The 16,781-nt window shown below is 40.8% G+C and overlaps 1 protein-coding gene across 1 annotated transcript in view; it reads right to left on the bottom strand.

Moving 5' to 3' along the window:
- The window catches only part of LOC109917558 (semaphorin-3E), a 125,750-nt gene that overhangs the window by 26,602 nt on the left and 82,367 nt on the right, over positions 1-16,781 (bottom strand). The window contains exons 9-13 of the mRNA XM_048610232.1: positions 16,446-16,590; positions 9,368-9,599; positions 8,016-8,107; positions 7,857-7,898; positions 3,310-3,476 (exon numbers count right to left, since the gene is read on the bottom strand). Of these exons, the coding sequence (XP_048466189.1) occupies positions 3,310-3,476; positions 7,857-7,898; positions 8,016-8,107; positions 9,368-9,599; positions 16,446-16,590 (678 nt within the window). The remainder of the gene's footprint in view (positions 1-3,309; positions 3,477-7,856; positions 7,899-8,015; positions 8,108-9,367; positions 9,600-16,445; positions 16,591-16,781) is intronic.

The following is a 16,781-nucleotide window of genomic DNA, read 5'->3' as shown; positions in this document are numbered from 1 at the left end:
ATCAAGTTGGTAAGACATGACCTTCATTGCACAAAGCCATGTTGCCTATCACTAATAATCCCATTTTCTTCCAAATGTAAATATAATTCACGCACAGGGTTTCTCATATTCCTCTTGTTCTGTGGCTTTCTACAGCCTTTCCCCACTTAATTATTTTCAGCTCCTGTATTCTTCAGCCAAATTGCATGAACTCATTTTCCCAACTCTATTCCATCTGCCACGTTTTTACCCACTTACTTAACCTGCCCAAATCCTTCTTTCTGTCATCCTCACCTCTTGCCTCCCCACCTATTTTTATCACATCCCCAAACTTGGTGACAGTACATTCTCTTCTTTCATCCGAGTCAGATAAATTTTGTTAATGATAGTACCCAGTTTTCTTTCTCCTTCTCTTCTTGAAAAGCAGTGTAATATTTGCAACTTCCACTCTGATGGTGCCGTCCCTGAATTTAAGAGATTTTTTTGAAAATCATAGATAATGCATCCAATCTTCAGTAAATTCACACACTGCTTGTTTTCATCAGTTTAGCACAATCCAGAAAGTTCATATTGAAAGAGCAATTTGAATCTGGGATGGTGAATGCTGTTTAAGGGACTCAGGGTCTGAAATGCTTTGGAGTGCATTTAGCACTGTCTATAATTATAACGTCACATGGACTTGGGTTGGAGAATGGTTTTGGAACTCGAAGGAGTGGGCCCAACATCAAGGTCTGATTCAGTGTCTCAGTAACACTGTCTATCATTCCAATATCACTTGGACCTCAGTGCTAACACATGGCAAGCTGCACCCTTTCAAAAAGCAGAGCATTTTCTTCCTTCCAGATAGTGTTCTTCTGCCACACTGCCCAGTCACTCTGTGTGGTGTGTGTGCATAGTCAATGTGTGCGTGGACACAGCATATATGGTCACTCTGTGCATGGTCACTCATGTAGTCTGTGTATGCATGGTCAGTCTGTTCATAGCCACAGCATATATGGTCACTCTGTGCATGGTCACTCATGTAGTCTGTGTATGCATGGTCAGTCTGTTCATAGCCACAGTATACATGGTCACTCTGTGCGGTCACTGCATTCCTAGTCATTCTGTATGCCTGGTCACTCTGCGTGGTCTCTGTCATTGGCCTCACTCTATGCAGTCACTATGTACAGGTCATTGTGCAGGCAATCAGTGTGCGACGGGCACTAATTGACCCTCCCAGGAAAGAGGATGGCCGCAGTGGGTCTTGCTCCCTGTTGAGCTGTGCTGAGGATTGATCTGAGAACAGTGACCAGGAGACTGTGAGAAAGGACTGACACTGCCACCTGCAGGTCAGCTACTGCTGCTGCAGCCTGATACAAATTTGAGAACATTAAATGTTGCAGGGCACATGAACTATTCATGCCCCAAAGTGCTTCTTAAATGTATTTGAAAATTACTAAATATTTGTCAGTCTTTATAGCCTGTACATTTTCCTCTAATTAATCATAAATTCACTTTGATGGAATGGGATATTGCTGGAAACTATATTTTGTATAAGCTCACTTATTTGATGAATTGGTTTTGCTGTTTTTCCCTGTATTAATAGAAAGGGTGTCTGTTTATTTGTCATGGACAAGGTGTATAGTGTGGGGGGCGGGGTTTGTTTAGTCACTGAAAATCTTCCATCTCCCATTTCTCCATTTGGGAATCCTACACCCAGTATCAAAAACTGAAGCAAAAACTTCACTTCAGAACACACTGACAATTTATACTTGAACATGTCTGAGATCTCGACCTTCCAAATCATCAACAAAAAATGCCCACAGTTTGCTGATCAACAAGGAAAATACAAACACACTTAATGCAGAGAGACAGCAGCAGGTGCAGAGGAACACCGAGCCCTTTGCAGTGATCACAAAGAGTGACTGTGAGAAAGGACAGCACACAATGACTGTGCACAGAATGACTACACACAAAATGATCATGCACGAAGAGTGAGCCTAGACACTGAAAGTGACCATGTACAGACACTGCGCAGAATGACCATTTACCTTTCTCAGGTTGACTGCAAAAACTGACAGCACACTCAGAGTAACTGTTGCAATTGATCACAGCAAGATCTGAAGTTTGCAATTTCAGATACTCAGGTACTTGGCTCATTCATTCCCTGTAACAACACTTTTTAAGATATTTCCTTTCTGATCCCATTTTAACTTTAAAATGAACATGATCTCAGACAGCAACAAAAACACCACCATAAAGAAACAGGATAACATTCACTCCATAATGATTAAAGATTGTATACAATAGATCACATATAATATGATAGAATGAAAATCTGATTGTAATACACTTTGTAAAAATGGTTTCCAGCCAAGATCTCGAATCCTCGTGGTGACAGAAGAGTAAATGAAGTCCGTCCTCCCCTCCCCTTCCCCGACAGTAATCAGCCCTTACCCTCACACATGCACCACCCCCACACCATCCAAATACTCACTGCCCTCTGCCCGATACCACACCCCCAATACCCCACAACCCACACCTGAGATAAGACTCACTTAAAGTAAACTGTGGTTTTGGGGAGCCCTAGCAACACTGGAGGCAGTGGGAAACGGCACCACAGAAATACTAGGCAATGATCATCTTCAATAAGAAAATAACTAACCACTGCTGCTTGATATTCAATGGCATTATAATCATTAAAATCCTCAATATCAACAAATTGGGGGTTACATTGAACAGAAACTGAACTAGACTCACCATATAAGTACTATAACTCCAAAAGCAGATCAGAGGCTGGGAATCCTACAGCATGTAATCAACTCCTGATTCCCAAAGCCGATTCACCATCTACAAGATGTACTTTCGTACCTCATCAAACCTCAAGCATCTTCCAAACCCACAACCAATACCATCTAGAAGGCAAAGGACAATAGATACATGGGAACCTCCATACCTCCAACTGCAAGTTCCCCTCTAAGTTACTCACAATCCTGACTCGGAAATGTTTCACAGTTCCTTCAATGTCACTGGGCCGAAATCCCTGTTAGTCCCTCCCTAAGGGTAAATGGTCTGCAGCATTTCAGGATCACAGCTCACCACCAGCTTCTCACAGGCAATCAACATTGGCCCAACCAGTGACATGCTCAAATGAATTTAATAAGAGTGCTGATATTAAAAATGTTCATCACACCTGACATGATGCAAACTTGCCCAGATAATCAAGATAGAGTTTATAAAATACTTTTTCCTGAGGTCAGATGTTGCTTCAAATATGCCCAGTTCTAAAGTTAAAAATTAATGTCATCATTCTGAATTCAAGGTCCCACAGCAGTAATAGAATGTAGTTACCTTTTAGCAGGTGTCCCAGGTAGATAATACCTGGTACAGGACACACCATCCCAGCAACAGTAAGGGTCTCTAGCCAGGCAGCAATCAGTACAGGCTGAACCATACATATCACACTGATGAATCCTCAACTGAGCAATACCTGATTTTGAACCAATGTATAAATTTTGCTGCATTAAATAAAAGAGGAGTTATTCAGAACCACAGTCATCAGTTCTTTGAAACACTTAATGTTACAAAATAATTAATATTAGAAATTGTTAATGACGGCAAGAGATAATCTCATCTATGACCCGTACAGACACATAGATAGTGTTGTCTCTGGATACTGCAGGCATTCATTCAATTTGTAGTTTGTACAGACACAGACCGATAGAATAAAAAAAATCATAGAATCATAGATTATGCTGTTCATAGCCAATGCAGACACAGAAAAATTGACTCAAAAGCGAACCAAAAACAATTTGCAAATTCTGGAACCTTGAAACAGAAAGTGTAACAACTGCATCAGTATCTCAAAATGCTTTGATAGAACCTATCGTATGTCACTTTAACATTCTACTGAGAGGCACTGGCAGAAATGTGAATGTAAATTTCTGTCACAGATACTGTGAATTTCCACCATCACCTGATCCAACAAAATGAGAGCAGAATTTTGCTTCTTCCAAAAACAGACTTGAAATCGGAGGCGCAAGTACACTCCCTGCTTGAAATTAGCCTCATTCAAGACAATGATGTGTTAGTTGTAATTTCAGTCAAAAAGAGTAAGGAAGCAGATGTAAGATTTAGCAAACTGAAATTAATCAAGGCCTTTGAGGATTATAAAAAAAGCAGGAAAGAAATTAAGTAAGAAATTAGGAGGGTTAGAAGGGTCCATGAAATGTCCTTGGTAAGTAGGATTAAAGCGAATCCCAAGGAATTTTATACATAAAACAGGACCAAAAGGGTAACAAGGGAAAAAGGGTAGATTCACACAAGGTCAAAGGTGAAAATTAATGTATGGAGCCAGATGAAGTGGGTGAGGTCCTTAATGAGTACTTCGCATTGTTATTCACCAAGGAGAAGAACATGGATGATGGTAAGATTAGGGAGGGATATGTTAATGTTCTAGGATGTTATGTTACAGTTGTATAAGCCATTGCTGAGGCCACACTTGGAGTATTGTGTGAGTTTTGGTCACCATGTTATAGGAAAGACATAGTTAAACTGGAAAGTGTACAAAGCAGATTTACGAGGATGTTGCCAAGACTAGTAGGCCTGAGTTAGAGGGAGAAGTTGGCCAGGTTAGGACTTTATTCCTTGGAACATAGGAGAATGAGTGGTGACCTTATTGAGGTGTATAAAATCATGGGGGGCATAGATAGGATGAATGCATTTACTCTTTTCCCCCGGGATGGGGAATTGAAAACTGGAGGGCAAAAGTTTAAGGTGAGAGGAAAAAGATTTAAGAAGGACCTGAGGGGCAACTACTTCACGCAGAGAGTGGTGTGTATATGGAATGGGCTGCCAAAGAAAGTGGTTGAGGCAGGTACAATAGAAACATTTAAAAAACATTTGGATAGGTACATGGATGGGAAGGGTTTAAAGGAATATGGACCAAATGCGGGCAATTGAAACTAGCTGAGTGGGCATCACGGTCAGCATGGACCAGTTTGGGCCGAAGGGCCTGTTTCCATGCTGTATTACTCTATGACTCTATGACATTAAGAAGGAGGAGGTATTGGGTGTCTTGAGAAGCATTAAGGTAGATATGTCCCCAGAGCCTGATGGGATCTAACGCAGGATACTGAAGGAGAAAAGGGAAGAGATTGCTGGGGCTTTGAGAGAGATCTTTATGTTTTATTTAGCCACAGGTGAAGTTCCAGAAGACTGGAGAATGGACAATGTTGTTTCTTTGTTTAAGAAGGACAACAGAGATAATCCGGGAAGTTATAGGCCAGTGAAAATTACATCAATGGTAGGGAAATCATTGGCATTGGGATTTATTCAAACTTAGAGAAGAATGGACTTATTAAGAATCATCAGCGCTGCTTTGTTCAGGGGAGGTCTTGTCGTACAAACTTGTTTGAGTTTTGTGAGGAAATGTTTGATGAGGATAAGGCAGCAGATGTTATCTACATGGACTTTACTAAAGCATTTGACAAGGTCCCTCATGGTAATTTCGTCCTGTATGTTAAGTTACATATAATCCATGATGAGTTAGCAAGTTGGATACAAAATTGGCTTGGTCATAGAAGACAGAGGGGTGTTTTTCTGATAGGAGGCCCGTGACCAGTGGTGTTAGAAAGGATCAGTGCTGAGACCACTGTTGTTTGTAACATACATACATATATAAATTATTTGGATGAAAATGTCAGTGGTCTGATTAGTAAGTTTGCAGATGATACGAAAATTGATGGAACTGCGGATTTTGAGGAAGATTGTCAAAGGATACAGCAGGATATAGATCAGTTGGAAAGATGGGCAGAAAAATAGTGGATGGAGTTCAATTTGAACACGTTTGAGGTGATGCATTTTGGAAGGTCAAATGCAAGTGAAAAATATACAATACATGGCAGGAGCCTTAGGTGTTTTGAGAAACAGAGGGATCTTGGGGTGTAAGTCCATAGCTCCCTGAAAGTGATGACACAAGTGGATAAGATGGTAAAGAAGGTGTACAGCATGCTTGCCTTCATCGGTCAGAACATCAAGTATAAAAGTTGGCAAGCCATGTTGCAGCTGTATAAAAGCTCAGTGAGGCCACATTTGGAGTATTGTTGCCACACTATAGGAAGGATATGGAGACTTTGGAGAGTGTGCAAAAGAGGTTTACCAGGATGTTGCCTGGTTTATAGTGTATTAACTATAAGGAGAGATCAGACAGATTTGGATTGTTTCCACTAGAGCATTGGAGACTGAGGGACGATCTGATAGAAGTGTATAAGATTAAGAAAGGCATGGATTGAGTGGATAGTTAGATTCTCTTTCCCAGGGTGGAAATGTAAAATTCTCAGGGACATAGGTTTAAGATAAGAGGGGGAAAGTTTAAAGGAGATGGGTGAGACAAGTTTTTTTTTCAGAGGTTGCTAAGTGTCTGGAACACACAGTTTGGGGAGGTGGTAGAAGAAGACATGATAGCAAAGTTTAAGCGGGTTTTAGGCAGACACAGGGACAGGCAGAGAATAGAAGGATACAGACCATGTGGAGGCAGCTGGGATTAATTTGGAATGGCATCATGGGTCAACACAGGCATGGTGACCTGAAGGTCTGTTCCTGGCTGTACTGTTCTATGTTCTATTTTGCTTTAAGGTTTTGGAGTAGATCTGTAGCTCGGGTTGTGGGTGTTGAGGTTGGTTGGCTTGCCGAGCTGGTTTGTTGTTCTGCAGATGTTTCGTTACCGTGCCGGGTAACATCCAAGGTGAAGCGTCGGTGTGTTTTCCCACCTGGTTTTTAAACTCTGTGGTCCGTTGCGATGGATTGCCTCACTTCCAGGTTTCCTCCGTAGTGGAATGTATATGGGGTCGAGTTCAATGTGTTTATTAATAGCCTGCTTCGTGGAGTGCCATGCTTCCAGGAATTCTCGTGCTTGTCTCTGCCTGGCCTGTCCCAGGATCTTGGTGTTGTCCCAGTCGAAGTTGTGGTTCTCCTTGTCCATGTGGATTGAGATGAGTGAGTAAGAAAAAAAACTGTAGCCAGTTGGTGTTCATGTACTCTTGTTGTTAGTTTCCTTCCTGTTTGTCCGATGTAGTGTTTCTCGCGGTCTCTGCAGGGGATCTTGTAGATGACATTGGTCCTGTCCATGGTGGGGAGTGGGTCTTTAGTTCGGGTGAGCACTTGTCGTAGGGTTGATGTGGGTTTGTGTGCCACTCTGATGCCCAGCGGTCGTAGAAGTCTTGTGGTGAGTTCTGAAGTGTTCCTGATGTAGGGTAGTGTGATGAATGTGTCGGGGCGTGTAGAATTTTTCTGATGCTGTTCTGTAGGCATCTTCTGACCTAGTTCTTTGGATATCCATTATCCTTGAACACTTGGAAGAGGTATTCCTCCTCCTCTTGGCACAGTTCCATGTTGCTGCAGTGTGTTGTTGCCTTTTTAAATAGTGTTCGTGACCCGATATACATTCCACTACGGAGGAAACCCGGAAGTGAGGCAATCCATCGCAACGAACCCCAGCGTTTAAAAACCAGGTGGGAAAACACACCGACGCTTCATCAGAGGCTGCACTGAGGATGTTACCAAGCATGGTAATGAAACGTCTGCGGAACAACAAACCAGCTCAGCGAGCCAACCAACCTCAACATCTATTGTGCTTGCTGTTTGCATAGTGCTGAGATGTTACATGAAATATTCTCTTCTTCTCTAAGTGTGATCTCAGTAATGATTGTCCTTATGGTCTTCCATCATAAACGCGATTATATAAACATATTGCTATTCCTATTGGTCTTTGTGTGCATTGTGGAAAAGCACCTCCTGTTAATTGTTCCATAAAGTGGAGATTTAGTTCTTTGAATAATCTATCATTGCTCATTAAGGGAACTTTTTATCTCCTTCCATTAGATTTGCAAATCTCTTACCCGTTTAACAGAAAGATCCATGGTGATAATTGGTGTTGGCACCTGAAATTCAAACAAGTGTTTGAGTTACTCAACGCTCAATAATATTCTAGTGGTACATTCACATGTAAATCCCAAATATAACTTCGATGATAAAAATCACAAAATGCACATTCTCACCTTAAAAACTTGTAGCTCCTCTAACACAACTTCCTCCATTGCTTCAGTTTCCTGATTGTAAATTGTAACAATTTTTAACACTATTCCTGCATCTGGTCAAATGAAAAAGACTTCTGTAAATAGTTTGCAAGCAATTAATTTCCAATGTTCTGCAGGAAAATTAACTGGAAGTATTCACTCAATTTGAAATTTGACTCCTAAGAGGAGCTGAACGTGGCACTGGGTCATGTTCTGCTCAGTGTCAGCTCCTGATCTGGTTGTTCTCACTCTGAGTTGGATCCTATTGGTTAACCTTCTGTGGGAGGCCCTTTGTTATATTTTAATTGGGCTTCAATGTTTGCACACAGCATGTGCCCTGTTCGTTCTGGCCTAATCACAGGTCAATAAAGACTCTGGAAGATGCTCAGCAAATTGCCAAAGCTTCATCTTTTTTAAGCATTTTTGAGACTAGGAGCAGTATTTATTTTTCTGGGATCTACAGTCACTCTGCATACTCCATCAATTCCCAACTTCCAGCCAATCAACTTCACATCAGTTGATATCTCAGCTTCTTCATTCACTGACCACAATCAAATATTGTGTCATGGTAACATCACCCAGCAGCTTGTAATTTGGAATAAATTAAAAACAATAAAATTTGTTTCAATTGACCTGAATTTTTTATTTTATAATTACAAACTGATTTAATGGGAAAAGTAGTTAACTTGACCTAAACTTGTGATTACCATGAGTTATATGAGCAGAATTAGACCATTTGGCCCATCAAGTCTACTCCACCACTCAATCACTGCTGATAAGTTACTTAGCCCCATTCTCCTGCCTTCTCCTGGTACAAAATACAGAATTTGTATTCCTACCATAGAATATGAATTATGACTTCACAGAATCACAGAATGGTCACAGCACCGAAGGAAACCATTCAGCCCATCATGCCTGTGCCGGTTCTATTATCTCGTGCTAATCTCCTGCCTTTTCCCCATATCTCTGCACAACATTTCTATCTGTGAAACCACCCAATGTCTATTTGAATGCCTCAACTGAACCTGCTTCCAACACATTTCCAGGCAGTGTGCTCCAGACCTTAACTACATGCTGTATGAAAATAAGTTTTTTCTCATGTCACCCTTGCTTCATTTGCATATCACCTTAAATCTATGCCCTCTTGTTCTTGATCCTTTTATGAGTGGGAATGGCTTCCCCATTCTACTCATTGGTACAGGAAAATTTTCACTGAATTGCTATTGAGGCTGCAGTTGGACTCAGTTCCAAAAGAGGAACATTTTCTAAAATGTACCTTCCATCAAAAGTTTTTATCCCAATTTCCAAGCATTTTCAGTTAATCTCAGTTTTACCTGTGCCGATGAACAAAACATCATATTCACCATCTTCAGCATCGACTCGATCAACAACTAACTGCTTCAGGTTGTGCTTCCCATCCGTCCTCAGCAGCACCGGCCTCTTGTGTACAGGATAGACCGATTGGTACATAATGGGGTGACTGCGTACAAAGCGAAGGACATCATCCGGGTAATCTTTTGTTGAACGATATTTACCACCAGGAGGTGCATTAATCTGACTGGCACACTGCAACCGAGAGCAAAACTGTTTTCAATTGTTGTGTCAAGTTGGAAGGAATTAATTCATTTTGGTTTAATCCATCAGTTCTGAAGAAAGATCACTGGACCTGAAACGTTAACTCTGATTTACCTCCACAGATTCTGCCAGACCTGGTGAGCTTTTCCAGCAATTTCTGTTTTTGAATCCATTTTGGAATATGAGTTCAAAATTCCAACTGCTTTGTACACAAGGTTTCAGCAAGACAAAACAATACAACCGTTTTTGGTATTTTAGCATAAATCAGATCAAACGCGAATTACAAATGAAGATTCACATTTACTTGAAATAACACAAAATACAGCTGCTTAACAAACTGCTTCAAACCACAACAATGTCTTCGAGTTACTGGATGTTAAGTCATACCAGAGAGTGTCATTGTTATAGATGTCCTGTCCCTTTTAAAATGGACCCATTAATCAATGTTATTCTTTCAGAATCTAACACTCTATGCTGTTGTGATGAGCTCAGAATTTTTACAGGACTGCTTCCCTGATTGTTCGTTGTGGAAGGTACCAACTGGATAACGTCCCAAATCTCATTCACCGTGCCTGGTGAGTTAACATTTCTAAACCATATGGGCAGTTGGATAAATAAAACAAAGAGCTGTAGATGCTGGAAATCTGAAACAAACAAAAACAGAAACTCTTAGAGAAACTCAGCAGGTCCGGCAGTATCTGTGGAAAAGGAGCAGAGTTAGAGCTTGAACCCAGTACCACTGTTCCTCAGAACGGTAGCTGGAGTTGTCTAAACAGATCCTCTGGATTAAAATATGGAGAAAACTGACCTTGAGTTACCTCACCTCTTTGGTAGACAATTATTGGCACTGAAGGAATTTCATTTGGAACATCCTGAGCTAAGTGGTGTTTTAATATTTGGATTTGACCAAGACCAGGATGGGTGAATGTGGAGAATGAGTGAGATTAAATTGAAGGGGGACGTCTCAGCTGAGAGACTGCTAGCTGATTGTAAACCGACATCCAGATTACATCTGGGTGTGTAGGAGAAGGACAGGATAGCACATAGTGCACACTACAGCTACTGAGTGTTGGTGGTGGAGGGAGTGAATGTGGAGCTGGTTCAGCAGGCTGCTGTGTCCTGGATGGTGCTGTCAAACGTTTTTGAGAGTTGTTGGAGCTGTACCCATCCAAACAAGTGGGGAGTATTCCATCACACTCCTGACTTGTGCCTTGTAGATGGTGGTCAGGCTTTGGGGAGTCAGGAGGTGAGTTACTTGCCGCAGTATTCTTAGCCTCTGACCTGCTCTTGTAGCCACTGTATTTATGTAGCGAGTCCAGTTGAGTTTCTGGTCAATTGTAACCCCCAGGATGTTGATAGTGGGGATTCAGCGATGTTGGTTAGGTTGTATTTCATTGAAGATGGTCATTGTCCGGCATTTGTGTAGCATGAAGTTTCCTGGCCACTTGTTAGCCCAAGCCCTGATGAATGATTTTCCAATTGGGCACCAAAAATCAGGATTTATGGAATTAAAACTGGACAAAGTGTAACAATAAGTAACATGAATAAAGACTGATGCAAAGTTACTAGAGGGGAAACTGCCAGAATGGTGTGTGCTGGAACAGAAAAGTTACTGGATGAGAGAGTGCTGGATTAGGGAGGTACAATCTGGAAATATTGTTGGTCTCATTGTACTCCTAAAAAAATGATTGACAGAGGGACATCACTAACTTTAGTCAGTTACATCTTACTGTGGTTTCATCCTACTGTGTCATTGTGAGAGACAGCAAGATGGTTTCACTTCCTATCATGATGTATACTATATATCATTATCATATCATGCACTCAAACATACCCACTTATACCTCACCTGATTCCATTGATTATATTGCAGTTTAGACATAGAATAGATCAGATACAAGGCAGAGCCTGTTACACTAACCATTCTCTCTAAATTCCCAGATATAGAATAATGCCTGTGCAGATTGACAGGACATTCCCAATATCCATATTCCCTATCCTATAGATGTTTATAGTATCATCATTACCTTTGATGGGAATCATATTTGTTTGCTTCTTGACAAATTTTTACATCTGCCCAGAATTCACTGCACATGCCCAAACACTTTGTTTATATATATAAACAGCCATCTAATGGAAGATTTTCACCCCATCTGTTTGGACCTGATCCCAGAAGTGAAATAACAGCTTATTAAACCATTGAACCATCATTTTCTCCACCCTGAAAACAAAATGTAATGCTTCTAACATGTAATTACACGCTTCAGGCAGAGCGCTTTTACACCTTTAAGCCATTCACCAGTACATGTTTGGTACTGTTTTCCTTTTACCAGTCTTATTTGGGTTGAGGTCACTACTGGAAGGTTACATTCTAACTTCCAGTTATGTTATGCACATTTTCAAAGGATACATTAGTCAGGACCTGTTCAGATCAATGACCAAAAGATTCATTTTTTACATTATGTTCCTGACTACTAAATTTAACAAATCTCAACAAATTTGATACCAATTAAGAACTGGCTTCTGTGAAACTCAGTGACCCTGAGTTGCAAACGTAGGTATCTTGCAATATGAGACCGACTTGAAAACATAGCCATTTGTGATAATTTGACCTTGCTTCTCCCCACAACCTCTGGCAGAAGGCTGGCCACCACCTGGTCCCTTACCAAAATGGGCAGTCAAGATCAAACTTCTGGGAAAATAGGGGAGTTAAAGCAGCATCTATAAAAGCTATAGCACATCACATTGATACTCCATCATTGTCCCCCGCAACAGGCAATTACATTTAATAAACACAAATAGCATTTGTACTGATGACAAATGGAAGTGTGACAATGAAGGATTTGTTTGATTATACATTTGAAAGCTCAATCAAGTGTGAGGCTTTTGAAAAGGGAGAAAATTATTCATTGCTATTTTTGACAGTGTTATCTAACTTTCACATTTAACTTAACTAACATAATCTTGCAGTCTCTCCTATTTCCCCTGGAACCTGAGTAAAATATCTGACAGCTAGGCAACTCTCCTGCTATCATTGTGATTTTCTTTCAAAGGAAGGGTCCATTGAATGTTTGATGGTCACCTGTGGATAAAAGGTGGTCATAGACTGCAGAATCTTTGTTGGAACATTGACTACAAACAATTTGGATTACGCAAAGGCATATTAATTTTTAAGGGAGAAATTGCTTTCCAACTTCTCAGTAAAAACCAAAATCAAACTGGTTAATGTGTTCTCTTTCTGTAGAAAGACAATTCCTGCTTCAGCAGTTTTTGGAAGAATGGCATAAACCTCCCAGTGAGAGCAAATCTTTTCTGATGATCTATGTGGTAGTTTCAGCTTTGGCTAGCTCTCATTAGGGCGCATGAAGACTCTTACCCACTGAATGGTAATCCAATTGCTTCAACATGATGCTAAAACTCACTTCCAGCTAGAAGTGTTTAAATGTGATGAGTGATTGTCAGGCGTACCACATGGACAGATACACTGATCATCCCACGCAATGTACTGGCAGCTGGCTAAACCTGGTCTTGGTGCATGTGTCATTTGGGTAAGTCTGAAGGGCAGATAAGGCAGGAGCCAAGAGAACAGGAGAGGAAAGGAGAATGACCTCTTTCCATTTATTGAATCTTAAAGGATTAAAGAGGATTACACAAAGTTACTGTTAATCCAATAACGTTGGGTAATTAACCCATTTAAACATACAACAGTACATTTGAACTCATTTTGTCCTTGGAACTGTTTCTTATTGAAGGAACCCATTAGTGGTTAAAGAATTCCACAAAAATCTTTCTTGGATTTATAAATAAGATGGTTCTGCAACCAATAAAATTAGTGACAGTGTGGGAAAGGAGATTCCCTGTGTCCTCACAAATATTTAAGCTGCTCGCTTTGATTTCCTTGGGTCAGTGCTGAAAGCAAACTGTACACTTCCTTTTGAAACAGGATTCAGATTTGTTTAGGAAGCCTAAACAGTCCAGCTTCTTGTGAGGTATTTATAATTCACCACCATCATTGGCAAGAGAAGTTATTTGCCTCACCTTTGACATTCTGTTGAAAACAGAATTTAGAGAAAAGTGAATTGACACATAAATGAACACAATTTATTGTTCATTTGGCCTTTACACATTTAGTGCACTGTAGGTGCGATGTGTTTGAACATCAGCTGATGGGATGATTTTAAAGTATAGTGGGTATTGGTTTCAGGAGTAAGTTAACAGCATTGGGAGTAGAAGATCCTTTTTTTTTTACCAGAGCTGTAATGACTTTTTGTCTGCAACTTTTTGATAAATATTTAGGTTGTTATATATTTTAGGATTTAGTTAAACAACTTGTCTCATTTATGGACAAATGATACAAATTCTTAGCCATTGCAGATTTACAATTCTTGTCAATAATACAATGAAAACTTTCATTGGAAAAGTGAGAGAAATGCTCAATTAAGCAACAACGCATTTCCCTTCAGAATTATCCAGTGATTTCATGGAACAGTCTACACATTGAGCACGGATATTGGATAGTTATTGACATAATCTTTCAATTCTCTCCAACAGAGTGTGACACTACCTGGGTGAAAATAACAATATTACATTTACTGTGTATCCTGGGCAATGGCCTCTTTTAACAAGAACATCATTATTCAAAAGTTTAATGGCTATCCTAATGCTATGAATTATGATTGGTTTGCTTTTGCAAACTTGTTTTAGTTCACAGGTTAGCAGACTGCCAATTTTGACACTTTTTGTTCCCTGATACATCTCACTTCATTTCAGAGGCTGAGCTGAATGATGATTTATCCTGTGAAGAAAGGTTAAAGAGACTGGGCTTGTATCCACTGGAGATGAGGAAGAGGTGGTTTGATTGAAACAAAATCTTGAGGGATCTTGAATGAATGGATGTTTCCTCTTGTGGAAGCATCTAGAACCTGGGGTCACATTAAAACAGTGATACAGTATTTTGCTTTTCTCTCAGAGAGTCCTGAGTCTTTGGAGCTCTGTTCCTGAAAATGTAGTAGAAGCAAAGTCATTGACTATTTTAAGGTGAAGTCAATCGATTCTTATTAAGAAATGCCACGACCGATTATCAGAGATGGGTGTGAATGGAGAGTTGAGGTTCAGCCATGATCATATTGAATGGTGGTACAGGCTTGAGGGGCTGAATGTCCTACTTATCCTCCTACTCCTGATTCATCCTGTAGTGATTGTGACAAGGTCAGCCAGGTGGACCTCATAGAATATGAGTTTCCTGATTGGGGCTGTTAACCTGGTCCAATCAGGGAGTTCTCGGTGACAGATATAAACAGGAGTGTCAGAGGTTCTGTTCACTCTGAGAGTGGCTCAGAGGGAGCTGGATCAATGTCAAGGATTCTCCACGTGTAAATAAAGGGCGACATGGTGATGGGATGGTGACGGGATAGCGACCTCTGTGGAGTTATTTCACAAGTGTTTATATGTTCCTTTAATTAAATATCGGGAAGACTGGAGGCACTGTTTCTGGGCTTTGTGCTGAACCCTGTTCTCTAGCTATTGACTCCATAACCTGGCAACAGCCTGAGATAAATTTAATCTGTTCACAGCTTTGGTGTTGCATTTGACCCTTGGGTGAGTTTCTGAACTGATTGTTTACCAAGACCAGCTATTTCCACCTTTGCAAAACCAGTTGACTTCACCTCAGCTCATCTGCTGCTGAAATATTCAATTCTGCCTTCCTTCCTGCTGGACAGGTCCTCACTCAGAGAAAGTCCTGAACCTCTATCAGCCCTTAACACTGATTTACACTGACTCCTGGCCAAGCAACACCTTGATTTTAACATTCCCATCTTCGTCCCCAAATCCCTCTTGGGCCTCACTCCTTCTTATCTCTCCAATCTCTCCAGGACCTCACTCCTTCCTATCTCTCCAATCCCTCCAGGACCTCACTCCTTCCTATCTCTCCAATCCCTCCAGGACCTCACTCCTTCCTATCTCTCCAATCTCTCCAGCTTCTAAATCCTCCAAGATCTCTGCGCTTATCTGATCCTGGTCTCTTAGAGTCATACAGTAATACAACATGGAAACAGACCCTTTGGCCCAACTAATCCATGCCAACCAGAATACCTAAAATGAACTCGTCCCATTTGCCTGTAGTTGGCCCATATCTTTCAAACCTTTCCTATCCATGTACCTGTACAAATACCTTTTAAATTGTACCAGCCTCCACCACTTCCTCTGGCAGCTCATTCCATATATGCACCACCTACTGCATGAAAAAGTTGCTCCTCAGGTCCCTTTTAAATCCTTCCCCTCTCAATTTTGGACTCCCCTACTCTGGGGAAAAGACCTCGGCTGTTCACCCTCAAACTCCTAAGCTCCAGGGGGAAAAAGTGCCAGCCTATCCAGCTTCTCCTTATAACTCAAACCCTCCAGCCCTGGTAACATCCTTGTCAATTTTTGTAAATCTCTTGCGCATCTGTTTTATTTGGTCCACCCTCAGGGTCATATGGGCTTATAACATTCCTGGAAAGTGTTTTTGGGTGTTTCAACAAATTTGAGGTGCCATATTAATTTCAGTTATTGTGAGTATCTGAATCGAGCCCACAGTTAACCAAATATTTTTGGCCACTGCTTGGTGCCTTCCCAGAGTTCAGAATGAGAATTATTTACGGTCAGTCAAAGGCACAAACTTGGGGTCATCGTACAATATGGAGGTCTCCTAATTACATTGTTCAGTAATTACACCACATTAGGAAAGAGCTGAAAGTTAAACTCTGAGGGTTGGCATTTGCATGAAATGTTTATTTGTTAAATTCATTTGTTATTCATACACAGTAAAATGTTAACTTTAACATAAAACACACTTACACAGCCTGGTCTTGGATAAGGCACTTTATCCTCATACACAGCCCAGTGGTACTCAGGTCCCTCTTTATGTGCATAGGGCCCATTGAATGCTTCACGGACCACAGACATGTGATAGGCACATACAGCAAACCCTTGGAATACATTGCTGTGAAATACAGATTCGGCATTGTCAAAGGCTACATGTGGATACAGCAGTTAGTCTTTCTATATCAGTACGTAATTGATAACTTGCATTATGTCATGTCTTTCATGATGTGTGGTCCTAAATCAGCTCACAGCCAATCCAGTCCTCCTGAATCATAAGAAACATGGTACTCAACTTGCACACAGTTCGAT

Source organism: Rhincodon typus, chromosome 22, assembly GCF_021869965.1.
Source record: "Rhincodon typus isolate 14 chromosome 22, sRhiTyp1.1, whole genome shotgun sequence".
Classification (NCBI taxonomy): domain Eukaryota; kingdom Metazoa; phylum Chordata; class Chondrichthyes; order Orectolobiformes; family Rhincodontidae; genus Rhincodon; species Rhincodon typus.
Note: the sequence above shows the minus strand (reverse complement) of the source record. Positions and strands in the feature narration are given on the sequence as shown.